Source organism: Cervus canadensis, chromosome 5, assembly GCF_019320065.1.
Source record: "Cervus canadensis isolate Bull #8, Minnesota chromosome 5, ASM1932006v1, whole genome shotgun sequence".
Lineage (NCBI taxonomy): Eukaryota > Metazoa > Chordata > Mammalia > Artiodactyla > Cervidae > Cervus > Cervus canadensis.
In genome coordinates this window covers 66,239,007-66,252,322 of record NC_057390.1, presented here as the reverse complement: position 1 = coordinate 66,252,322, position 13,316 = coordinate 66,239,007, and the positions used below count along the sequence as shown (strand labels likewise).

The window sequence follows — 13,316 nt, the reverse complement described above, 5'->3', positions numbered from 1 at the left end:
GTGGGCTTCCCTGTTTGGCAGTTCTCCATGCATGTTGCCACACGTCCTGACGGCAGGAAGCCAGTGCTGCCCACACGCCAGCTCTAGGATGATTATGCCTGGAACTCTCCCCATGCACTTTTTCCTGCTGCTGATTTTAACCCATATCCTTTTGCGGTAATACACAGTAATCATGGGTATCTAGTGAATTATTGAATATGAGGGTGGTCTTAGAAACCCCAAACTGAAATCCTGTTGGTTTTTTTTTTTAAAAAACTTTCTCCTCAATATTTGGAAAGTGAAATGCAAAATAAAATGCTCGTTGCTCACCCTGGCCACAGACTTCCCCAGAAGCCACCCATGCACACAGCCTCTAGGGCTACGACAGGCTCTTGGGTACTCTCCTATGAGTTCTGAGGGTTTCTGCATGCATGCGTGCTAAGTCACTTCAGTCATGTCCAACTCTTTGTGACCCTATGAACTGTAACCTGTCAGGTTCCACTGTCCACAGGGTTCTCCAGACAAGAAGACTGGGGTTAAGCCGCCAGTCTTACTTCCACCTTCAGGGAATCTTCCCAACCTAGGGATCAAATTTGCATCTTTTACATCTCCTGGATTGGCAGGCAGGTTCTTTACCACTAGCACTACCTGAGAAGCTCTCTCAGAGCATTTCTATCCTTCTATTATTCCCATCACAACTTAGCTGTGGCAACTTCTTGGTTCAGACACAATGGAGGGCCAGTTAGGCAGAGAGGGATGTTTGGGGCTAAGTGATGTGTGGAGCCAAGACCTTAAGAGGGGGCTGCAGGGGATGTTAGACATGACCTCTTAAAGCCAGGACACAAGCTTCTTGAATGACCTTGGGGGTCTCATCTGCTATTTTTGCATTCCTCAGCAGCCCCTGCCCACCCCCTAGTCCAGAGCCTGCTGGGCAGCAGGTGTTCAGTTGGCACTGGGTGAAAGAGGGAAGCTATGAACTCCCTCTGAGGACACTGTCAGTGGCTGGAGACAGAGCAGGTGGGCCAATTATGGCTGAGCAACATGGCCTTGTCTTCTGTAGGCTCAGAGATGGATGTACTCTCCATAAACATGCCCAGATCCCCGCAGGCTCCCACCCATGTGCCCAGGTGGCTGTATCTTCAAGGCTAGGTCCACAGGTAAGCTCTGGTGGAATGTCTGACAGATCCAGAACAAGCCCCTACCCTCCTCCCGACACAAATCCAAGCCCACCCCCCACCCCCACCGAGAGCCGATGGCCATCAATCACCCCTCCAGTTATGTCTCTTCTTTCTCCACCATAATTAAAGCCATGTTGTGAATGGGCAGTCAAGAAACTTCCAGAGATGGCCATTCACTCATTGCATCCACCAGCATTACTGGAGCACCTACTATGGGTTCGGGACTGTGGTTGGCACAAAGATGATTAAGACCTTGCTGTCTGGGGAAGGTGGTGCACAGAAGAGCAGAGGATGACAGTGTGGGGTCTCTGTTAGCCTGGAGGGAGGGATGGGGGAGCAGGAGCAGGGCCAGAGACCTGGGTTCCTATTCTGGTTCTGCCATGCAGCATACATTTGACCTTAAAGCAAAGCAGCATACTCTGAGGAGCTCTGCTTCTTCAGCTGTGAAGCAAAAACAATCTATAATTTGCAAAACTACCCTGCCTTCCTCACAGGACTTTTGGAAGAAACAAGAGAGGAAAGCATGGGAAAGGGCTTTGAAGCTTATGTAAGCCATTATTTATATCAACTTGCCAAGTGCTATTGGGATGGAAATTTCTTAAAATCTTTTTTCTTCCTACTAAAGGAATATGTAGATAAGGAGAAGAGGGAAGAAGACTCTGTTTAAAGAAACCCAACAACGTGGTGCTTGCTTCAAGTATCATCAAGTAATTGAAGGGAAGGACGGGAAATCAAGGAGATTTTCCATGTGGAAAACACCAGCTGAGGACAGCTTCTGACAGCTCAAACCCAGCCTCTTTCTTATCTCTATTTTCAAAAATCCCAAACTCCAATTACAGCTGAAAATTTCCACTTGCACTCACAAGATCAAATCATGTCTTACTCTGAGATAAGACACATCCAAAGACATGGAAACAGAGGCTGACACACACCCACACTCCCCATCTGGAAAGGGATGTCTCAGCAGAACCGTTTCATCATCAAGAGTCAGGGTCTGCAGGGGCAGGGCGGGACCGCAGTCAGGGTTTGTCTGAGCAATCCTCCACTATGAAAGCGTTAGGTCAGACAGAGATGGGGACCGGGAGCTTGGCCTTGGAAGCTGAGCTCACTCTTGGGGCTGTGACTTCTACAAGAGGACTGCCGTGCAGGTGAAGCTGGCCAGGGATGCCCAAGAGGGCATTTTTCAAAGAGGGCTTCTGAGGTGGACTCGGAGCCACAGGGAAGGGAAGGGCCTCCAGGGTCATTAAGGCTGCCTGAGGATGGCATCCTGCAGGGACACATCAGCTTGGAGGTCCCTACAGATCCCAGGCTGAATCACCACACCAACCCAGGAATTCCACTCCTTGGTATGTCCCCCAAAGAACTAAAAGCAGGTACTCAGGGGAAAACTTGCACATGAATGTTTGCAGCAGCATTATTCACAATCGTGAGAGGGCAGAAACAACCCAAATGTCCATTAGTAGAGAAGTGGATAAATAAAATGCAATATACACTGTACTGTGATATAATAAGAAATAAATTGGCCTTTGTTCCTCTTAAAACTTTTGGAAATTGGGGTGACAGGAGGGGCTTCCCTGGTGGCTCAGAAGCTAAAGAATCTGCCTGCAGGAGACCTGGATTTGATCCCTGGGTTGGGAATATCCCCTGGAGAAGGGAATGGCAATCCCCTCAGCATTCTTGCCTGAGGAATTTCAGCAAGCTACAGAAATGCAGACAGAAGTTACAGTTCATGGGGTTGCAAAGAGTCGGACATGACTGAGCAGCTAACACTTTCACTTTCACTTGGGGTGACAGGAACATCTTTTCTTCTCATAATGAGCCTCTTTCGTTATATCTAAGTTTATACTAATGAGGCGACTCTCTGAAGACGGGGGCTGGTTTCTAGAGGAACCAACCCTGTGATTAAAGGGCTGGAAACTTCAGCCCCACCCCCAGCCCTCTCACATTTCTTTCCCCATTGACCTCCCCTCTTTCCACCCCCAAGGAGAGGAGAGACTGAGCTCAACTACATAAAGAAGTCTCCATAACAACCCTAAACAACATGGTTTGAAGAGCTTCTGGATTGGGGAACTTAAGCAGGATATGGATCCCTTTTATGTGGTCCATCCCCAATTGTTCCTCAAAACCCTGCCCAAAACAAGTGTCCAATAAATACCTGTTAGTTAATTTACAGTCAGGAAGCAAGCACATTTTCCTCCTATTTCAAGTGTATCACTTCCCACTGCATCTAGTTTCTTATATTCATTCCAAACACTGAGCACCTTATTCTAGGATCACCAGGAGGTGATTGGTGCCCTCTTTGGCTTTGCAATCTGTTAGAAGAGACAGAGATCTAAACCCAGAAAAGGAGATTGTGGGGCCAAGTGGACAATTCTTTCTGGGAGTGATCCTAGCTGGCCACACAGTCAGAAAAGGCTTCCTGGAGGAGAGGAAACATGGATGAGGCCCTGGAGAGCAAGGGGCTGTGAAGAGGAAAGGAAGGGCATCAGGGACAGGAAGGACTTGGTGGGAGGTGAAGCACTGGGAATGTCAGGGCACAGTCAGCGAGAGAGAAAAGCCCAACTTTGTAAGGGTATTAGACCTGGGAGGCTGGCTGCATTTACAGATGGAGCACAAGGGAGGGAGAGCTCGGAAGGGCCTCCAGTGCCTGGTGAGGCCCCTCAATAGACTGGTCTGCTCATAACCTACCATGTCTCCATCCAGACCTCTTCACCATCACACATGTATCCGAGCCCTCCCAACTTTAGGGAAAGTGGCCATGGGATGGGTTGTAACATCCAGGCTCATGTGTGAGAACTCTGTACATCCAGCTAGGTCCTCTCATCGGATGAAAAAAGTTGGAAAGGATTTCTTAGTATTCTGAGCAGTTCACGCGTCTCAATTCTTCCATTGCCTGACAGTCATTTTGCAGGTAGGAGTCAAGGAGTCACCTCGAAGAGCGAGAAGGGAAATAACCACAGCACAAAGCACAAACGAGATGCTGTTGAGGCGACACTGAAGGTCTCAGGGCTGGTGGTACCAGCTAGGGAACATCAGTCCAAGTTACAGCATTGTCCCTGAAGCCGTACCCTCATCTGTGAAATGGATATGTCAAAAAATACCTGGCCTCCCACTTGACAGAGCAGCTGCAGAGTCAGTAACTCGGGGGAAAATGAGCAGCAGAATGCCAGTCACAGACACTGGCATCTAAATATGCAGGGCCTTCTGTAGATAGGGGTGGAGGGTGGATAGATTTCGGGGGATATAAAATATTGATGGGAGAATTAAAAAAATTTTTTTCACTTTCAAGAGGAATAAGAGACACAGAGAGAGGAAGCAGACAGAATTCTAGAATAACATAAGGGCAGGCAGAGGCAAGGAATTCAGGTCTCTTGGCATCCAGCCCCCTGTGTCTTGGTCTTTGGGTGAAAGTGACATAGCTGGAGGTACAATGGAGGCCTCAGGAACTGGGCGACGAGGTCCTGTTAATTCTTCTGCCTCCTTTTCACAAATGGCACTCATCCCTTTCTGGAACCTTCTAACATCTGGGAAAAATGGATTCGGGCCGTTCTCTTGCCCAGGAAGCTGTGTGCGTCCTGTCCCCGCTGTCGCCCCACCTGCAGGCCTGCTGTAGGTGACACTGTGAGCAGGGAAGACGTCCCGGGCTTTGCTCCACCACTGTCTGCTGCGTGACCCCAGGCAGGCCGCTCTCCCTCAGTCTTTCCATCTATAAAATGGGCGCTGCAATCTGTCCCCCGCTCCACTTCCCAAGGGGTGGAGGGCACACATGAAGTGCTGAGCTGGAGAAAGCGGGGGGCACAGAACGCGCCTCACTCACCTCTCTGACCCTGTGCAGCAGGGGTTGGAGCCAGTCCCTGTTCACCTCACAATGGCTGTCGAGGAAAGTCAGGGTGGTGCCCTGGGCAATGTCAGCACCCCGGATCCGGGACCGCACCAAACCTGCAGGAGGGACAATCGGCCAAGGGAGTGCCCCCGTCGCTCCATCATCCAAGGAGACCACACTGAACACATACCCAAACACATCCCCGCTCCCTGCCCCGGGCCCACTCAACAGCGCAGACCTACCTTGCCGCTCATTATTGCGTAAGCACTTCACCTTGGGCAGCTTGATGAGCTGTTTGCAGTCCTCAGCTACAAAGACAAGAGGTCGTGTGATTGAGCGCCCGGGGCTGGGGGTGAACCGGCAGAGTAGGTGAGGCACCCTGCCTCTCGTCCCCACCCGCAACCACACTGCCCTGTCCTGACTCCAGGGTGCTGTGGACTTTGGAAGGTGCTGACTGACCACGGCTAGCCACATACAGTATGGCCCAGTCTCTGCAAAGTGGCTGTAAGGGGGCCTCTGGAGAAGGCAGTCATGCATTGGCACTTGCGTACTTGCTAGAACACTGCCAGATGGTCACCTGGGGACATTTCTCCTTTTCTATAGCTTATTTAAAGCATGAGGTGGGAGTCTTATTCACTTTGGTAGGGTTCAGGAAAAAGATGCTGAGAGGCCGGAGAATGGATGAGACAAACTATGGCATTTCCTTTCAGCTCACGGACTCAATACAGGAGACCCTATTTATCAGGGTATCTCTCCAGCATATCCCATCACCCTGAGCTGGTTCAACTCTCCACATGGGGGAAATGTGTGGGGCTGAGCAAGAGACCCATCCTAGGCACTCAGCCTGGGTTGTCCTGGCTTGCCTGCCTGCCCCAGAACTCTTTTGGCTCATCAGTTCTTGGCTCTGAACTCCATTATCATAAGTTGTGGTTTTGCTTCACTGGTTTCACCAACCTTTAGCTTCTCTGATTTGGTTCTGGACTCGACGGAGTGACCACAAAAACTTACAGAGGCTTCCTCAGAGCCAGGTACTGCTCTAAGCACTTAAATGTGTCAATACATTTATATCCTTATATAAACCATATATATGTTACTGTTATCTCCATTTTATAAGTAAGGAAACTGATGCATGTAGAGGCTAATAAGTTGCCCAAGGAACATAGCTAGTACGTGAACCAGTGACAGGTCTAGAATTTGAAGCCAGGCAGCTGGTTCCAGAGGTGATGCTCTAACCACTGAAGCTGTTCTGCTTCTAAGTAAATTCAGCAGTGTTCCCAATCTCCAGCCTGAGTACCAGCTACCTCCCGACACGATGAGTGGCTCCCTGCCTCCAACCCCTTCCACACTGGGGAAGGGAGATCAGATCACCGAGTTTCAGAACTCAAGTCCAATCCGATCACCCTGAATCTGGTACACGACCCACTTGTGCATAACTCCCAAGTTTCTAAGGCTATGTTAGGTGTGTGGGTTTCCAGCCTTCCGACAGTAGACCCCTGTGTGGTAGTGGCTCCTACGTCAAGCTTTCAGCATCAGGGCTGGTGCGGAAAGACTCCACCCCCTTGGGACTCAGAGGTGTCCCCAGAGGCCATCACCTGCTTCCCCTGGTTCATCACTAAGAGGTGGTTCTGCCTGGATGTGGCTGACTGCCTACAGCAGCACCCAGGCTGTGACGACAGCTCTTGGACAGGAATCAGCACTGCCTGATTCCTACATACCTGAACACTACATACCTAAAGTGTAACAACACTTCTGCAATGATCGTACCTGTCAAAATGAACCCACAGGTATCTGAAAACTCCCACGTGATTTTCCTGGGGAAAGTGGATTTGGACTGTGAACTTGGGTGGGACCCAGGTTCTTGGGCAGGATAGCTAGGAGATGGGTAATGGCCAGTGGTTGGAAAGTTGAAAGGCAGCTGCTCACTGTGTCATGGCCAAGTGATGGGATGTCCCAAAGACCAAGCCCCCTCTTCCCCCACAAGTCCTGCCATGGGAATGAGAGGAAGAGGGTAGGTGACCTTGGCTCATGCTGGTGAATTATCAGAGCACAGAAGTCGGGAATCTCTATTCATGGGTATGGCTTCAGGGCTCGGGGTCTCTTTGAAGGTGCAGGGTCTCTTCAAGTCCAGGAATGCATCAACAGGTCGGGGGCAGTGACACCCATGCACACATACCAACCCAGTGCATGTGTGTACAAGTCGCTGCAGTCATGTCTGACTCTGCGACCGTGTGAACTGTAGCCCACTAAGCTCCTCTGTCCATGGGATTCTCCAGGCAAGAATACTGGAGTGGATTGCCATGCCTTCCTCCAGGGGATCTTCCCAACCCAGGGATCGAACACGCATCTTTTATGTCTCCTGCACTGGCAGGCGGGTTCTTTATCACTAGCACCACCTGGGAAGCCCACCAACCCCATTAAGAACCTACAATTCAGATCTGGTTAGGTCCTCAAAGACTCATAGCAGAGGACCTGAGACACTCTTTCCCAAATGTAAGGTTCATGTACTTCTTGACCTGCAAGGACACTCAATGTCCTCCACACCTACTACAAACCCAGGCTTTCCTCCATCCCCAGGGAACTAGCAGGTACACCTTTGCCCGCGACACAGAGGCTGGGAACAGACACTTGTGTCCATAGTACAGGACAACAATGGTACTTACGGTCATTGCTGAAGTCATCCACTAATATGATTTCCTGGATGAGATTCATAGGGGTGCGGTTTAATATGCTGTGAGATGGAAAGAGGAAAGATCACTGTGACTTCTAGAGTCAAATCTACGTATCAACCTGAGCTTTAAGTAGGTGCCATTTTATCTGAAGAATAAAGACTCCAAGCAACCCAAAAACTTGTCCTGTCACATGCTCACCTTTGAGCCACTGGGACATAACTCTGCATTGTCTTGGTGAATATCACCAGCACCCACCTAGCACCCAGAGCTCCAGAGCCACCCTCAATAACCCTCCCTTTCCCCGAAATCCTGAATCACACCAGTGACCAAGAATGTGCTGGTTTCCTTGAAAATATCACTCAGATCACCTTCACCTAGTATGCCTCCATTCTGGTTCAACCTCTTTTGCCTGTTTTTTTAAACACATATTTTTTAAAAATTTTTATTTATTGATTTTTGGTTGTGCTGGGTCTCCTTTGCTGCAGGCAGGCATTCTTTAGTTGTGACGACCGGGGGCTACTCTTCGCTGTGCTGCACAAGCTTCGCATTATGGTGGCTTCTCTTGTGGAGCATGAGCTCTAGAGTGCAGCAGGTTCAATAGTTGCAACGAATGGGCTTGGTTGCTCAGTGGCATGTGGGATTCTCCTAGACCAGGGATTTGAACCCGTGTCCCCTGCACTGGCAGCCAGATTCTTAACCACTGGACCACCAGGGAACAGATCTGTTTATTTTGCAGTAGCCTGACCTGCTGCCAGGCCATCCTCCTGTGACCTCCAGAGTGAGCTGTCTGAAGCACAGATCTGATCTTCAATCATGCAATTTCCCTCACTAACGCAAATAGAGAAGTTGACAAAAAGGCTCCCCACGATCTACACCCCAAACCCTCAGCACGCTCTTCAAGGCCTTTCCCAGTCTGGAGCCAGCCCCCTTTGCAGCCTCCTCACGCCCAGTGCCTTTGACTGGAGACATCCTGCTTCTTACAACTGAAGCCCGTGCCCCTACTGCTGTCACAGCGTGAGATGCCCCTCGTCTGTCACAAGGACCCATTCAAATGTCACTTCCTCTCTAAGAGCTTTCCAATCCACTTAGTGAGAATGAATTGCTTCCTCCTCTGGGATCCCTCAGCCGTTTGTATCTGAAGCTTCCTGCATCTCTCACGGCAGCCTGACTCTGAGGGCTGGTTTCCTGGCCCCTCCAGATTGTCACCTCCCGGGGGCAGCGGCCTCGTCAAGCTACTCTCTGTATTGTCAGAGTGCAGCTGCACCTTAGCCCATGACCATTCCCCCCAAGGATGTTGAGTGCACACCTACTATGTGCTAGGCACTGTGTACATGATGCGAATCAAGCGAGACGTGAACCTGGCCCTCAGCAGCTGTGGTCTAGGAGCTACTTACTACAAGCTGTGTGAACTTGGCCAGGTTACTTTCCTGCTCTGTGCAGTAAAGTATTCCCATACGTAAAACGGGGATAATAAGAGTAGTACCCATCATTCATAGGGCTGTAGGGAGAATTAAAGGGAAACGTCTCTAAAGCATTCAGCACAGCATCTGCTGATAACAGTGATAAAAAGCTGTAACAATTATTACTGTTTTCTGGATCAGCAGTGATTTTTGAACTGACTTCATCTCCCTTCCTGTGCTGGGAATCTGTTGCCTCCAGGCAAGACTAGGTTTCCGTGTGTATTCTGAGTCTCAGTCCTGACTGAGATGGCTGCATCCTGCTTCTCTAAACACACCAAACTGTGTGGTTCCTCGGAAACACTCCTGGGCCACGCCACCTGCCACAGGACACCCAGAGCCCCATGTGTACCGGGGAGGGGTTCAGATAGGCCTGGCAGAGGCTCTTACCCAGCCCTGTTTCTGGTGAGCCGCCCTTTCTAAGCAAGATGCAGAGACTTCCCAGGAGGAGAACTTCCCCTGGAGCTACCTTTATTTATGAAGCCTTAATTCTCACCATGGCAACTAGAGTGAGGTGGAGAGAGGAACCCCAACCCCAGCCCCTGAGCCCACTGCTGTTGGGAGGTGAACACCTGGAGAGCAGGAGGTGATGCGAGGGGAACCTCGCCACCATCATCCGAAAGCAAACACACCAAACTCAACAACCAGCCCTCTAATCAGAGGGTGGGGGAAGAGGGAGGCAGAGAGAGAAGGAAAACTTGCTGGAAGAATACCCTCTAATGAGGTTTGATTACGGCTTTAGCTTCTCACGCGATCTGCGCCCCCCTCCCCCCAATCCCTGCCCGCTCTTTGAAATTCAAGAGTTCTCTTCTGTGAACATCAAAAGGTAAATCTCGTGCAGCTCTGCGCTGGTTGAACTGAGAGATGATTAGCGAATAAAAAATGTCCAGAGTGTAAAAAAGAAAAAAGAAAAAAAGAACGAAATCGTCAGCAGTAAGTGCTAATTAGACTATTTCCTGGTAACACCTGGCTGGTTTTTGCTCCTCTAAACAGAGCAATTGGAGTGATGGGGGGGTACCGAAAAAGTGGCTCGGAGCCGGGAGGAACTGAGATGGGCAGTGGCTTTGGGAGCCTGGGGTGGCAGGAGAAGGAGAAAGGTCAAGTCCAGCCCTGGGGACCTGGCTTGGGTCCCCAGAGGGTCCCCCTGGGTCCTCTCTTCTGCACACCCTACCCTCATCCTGCCACCCAGACCCTGGGGACTTGCACCTCCCTCCCTCCTTTGGTCTCACCAGTTCTCTGCCAGGACACCTCACCAGCCCATCTGCAGCCAAGCCAGCCCTCCCTTCCCTCCAGGGCCCGGTTTTTCCCTTGCTTGGACCCCACTGTGGCTGTTCTGTGCCCCTTCCTTTCACAGTCTCACAGAGGAGTGGGTGTTCATCTCGCAGGCACATCCCCGTCATGCTGGAGCCTGGGAATTATCCAGGAAATGAGTTTCCTATCCACAGCTCACTCTCTGCCAGAAGGCAGCTGCCTACAGGGTCTACACCTTCTGCCCACTGCACCCTAACCACAGCTCCCCTCCTCCAGCCCCCGAGAGGCAGCTGGTTACGGCAGCGTGGGAGGCCTGGCGGCCTCCACCATCTACAACTGTGCGATCCTGAGCGGGACGCCGGGCAGCTCCCAGCCTTCATTTCCATCTGTAATTACATTTTCCTTGTAAAGGCAGGCGATATTAATACTTGACCTACTTCACAGGCTTTTGTGTGTATGAAATGAGGAAATGTACTTGAAATTGCTTTCTGAACTGCACGGGGCTCTATGCAGGCAGCGTTTATCAGACGCTCCATAAATGCCAGCTGAATGAAGACCTGAGGCTGCTTGACAGTTGAGTTTAGTCATTCTGGAGTCAGGCCGTGTTGGGTTCAAGTGCTGTGTCTAGGTTCAAGTGCTGTGTCTGTGTATCCGCCATTCACTAGCTGGAGACTTTCAGGAAGGATGGAACCACCAGCACAACTGCCTCAGCTGCAGGAAACAAGCTTAGCACCCTGCCTGGTGCTCAGCAGCCGCTCTTGGAATCTGGGGCTTGATAGTTGTGATGATACTGGCTCCTAGGTGGCTCAGATGGTAAAGAATCTGCCTGTAGTGCAGGAGATCCAAGTCCAATCCCTGGGTCAGGAAGATCCCCTGAAGTAGGAAATAGTAACCCGCCCCAGGTGGTTACTATTACTATTACTAAACCCAGGTTAATACTAATACCCAGGCAAGTATTCTTGCCTGGAGAATCCCATGAACAGAGGAGCCTGGCGGGCTACAGTTCGTGGGGTCGCAAAGAGTCAGACACAACTGAATGACCAAAACTTCACACTTCACTTTTGGTTCTCAACGTGTGATCCTGGGGCTAGCACAGCCTCAGTGTCACCTGGGGACTTGTCTGAAACACAAATTCTTGGGCCCTACTCTAGATGTATTCAGTTGGAATATCTGGGGTTGGGACCCAGGAAACTGTATTTTGACAAGCCCTCCAGGGGATTCTGATGTCCACTCAAGTTTGGGAGCCATGGCCTTAGAACCCCGCTGTCTACCTGGGCTGGAGGTGCCTCATGGCACGTGCTGTCACCTGTCCAGGCTCACTCTGTGCCAGGATTGTTCCACGGCCTTTAACCACCTGAAGTCCTTCACTCCTCACCACAATCATCTGAAGCTGTTATTAACAGTATTCCTGTTGTGCAGAAAAGGAAACTGAGGTAGAGAGGTGAAGAGGTGCCCAGATGTCACACAGCTGGTAAGGACAGAGTGGGAATATCTGGCCCCAGCATCCAATTTCTTCATCACCGTAATGTGAGAGACTGCTCCTCTAAATCTAGATTATTACGAAAAGCCACAGCGAGGAGAATCAAGATGTAAACTGGCCATGCTCCAGACCCCCCATGGGAGGCAGGGGGCGGGAGGATGCTCCAAAAGAAAAGAGGAGGCCCTAAGTCTCATATATACACAAGGACTCATGGCAGCAGCAGTCAAGAGAAACCACTGTTCAGGGCTTTTCTCTGTCCTTAAGTGAGAAAAGTGCCCTAACTCATCAAGATTGTGACTCCCTCCCTCCCCCCATCACCCGCCCCATTGTGCCTCTGCCTGGCTCTGAGTGCCCCCAGGTGCACCTTCCCAGCCCCCTCCCCTGGCTAATGCAGAAACTTGGGCAGGCATGAGCAGAGGGACCAAGGCCTGGCCAGGTGCTGGGTGGGAGGAACCAGAGGGCAACTCAGTCTACCCCAGTTCCTCAAGCATCTTTTCCTTGCCAGAGCCTGGCAGCATAGTCATCTAAATTCTAGAGAACTAAAGATGAAAAATGGGCTTCCCTGGTGGCTCAGACGGTAAAGAATATGCCTGAAATGCGGGAGACCCAGGTTCGATCCCTGGGATTAGGAAGATCTCCTGGAGAAGGGAATGCCTACCTATACCAGTCTTGCCTGGAGAATTCCAGGGACAGAGGAACCTGGTGGGCTACAGTCCACAGGGTCGCATGACTGAGCAATTCACTCACTCGAAGATGAAAAACACCTTAGAAAAGATCCTTCCATCAATGACAAAAGTGAGACAGGAAGTGCTCTTCATTCAATTCCCTCCCAGTGGCTGGTGATTTATTTGTGCGACAGAACAGGGAATATGAGGGAAGTACAGATTCCCAAGGCAAGTGACACCTGGCCGTGGAAGTTCCCAGAAGTAATCTTCCTTGCCTCCACCCCTAAAAGTCACTTCCACTCTGCCCACTGATGATGTTAAGCCCATCTGTTCACACCTGGCTCTTGGGTCCCCATTCTGCAGTTTTCATGGACCACAGGGTCTGAGGGGGGAGACTGGCTCACATGGAAGTTCCAGAGAGGCAGAAAAGAGGTCCTGGGCTCGGCCAGCAAGGCACCCAGCAGAGTGTGGCATAGCGTCTGGCATTTCATGGGGCCTTCTGAAAAGTATGGTGTTGGGGCCCCCCGCTCCCCCAGCAGAGTGCAGGGCACCAGGGCCTCCGGGGAGGCCCTCCTTCAGGCTGGTGGACAGAGACACTGGGGCAGACCCCTACTGCCCCAGATTCCCCCCCAGGAAGCCAGAAACCCGAGTCCTGGCTCTTGCACTTCTCAGATCTGTGGCCTTGGCCTCCATTCTCTATGTACACCCTGACTTCACATACCCTGATGGGGCTCCAAATGAAGTGAGAGATGCAATGTGTTCTATGGACCATAAAACTCAGCATTAATATTAATATTAACATGTTAATATTATT

General features: G+C 50.8%; 1 protein-coding gene across 1 annotated transcript in view; it reads right to left on the bottom strand.

The window, feature by feature from the left end:
- Positions 1 to 13,316, bottom strand: part of GALNT14 (polypeptide N-acetylgalactosaminyltransferase 14) — a 222,147-nt gene that overhangs the window by 36,895 nt on the left and 171,936 nt on the right. The window contains exons 4-6 of the mRNA XM_043469013.1: positions 7,641 to 7,708; positions 5,223 to 5,288; positions 4,975 to 5,096 (exon numbers count right to left, since the gene is read on the bottom strand). Coding sequence (XP_043324948.1) covers positions 4,975 to 5,096; positions 5,223 to 5,288; positions 7,641 to 7,708 — 256 coding nt within the window. The remainder of the gene's footprint in view (positions 1 to 4,974; positions 5,097 to 5,222; positions 5,289 to 7,640; positions 7,709 to 13,316) is intronic.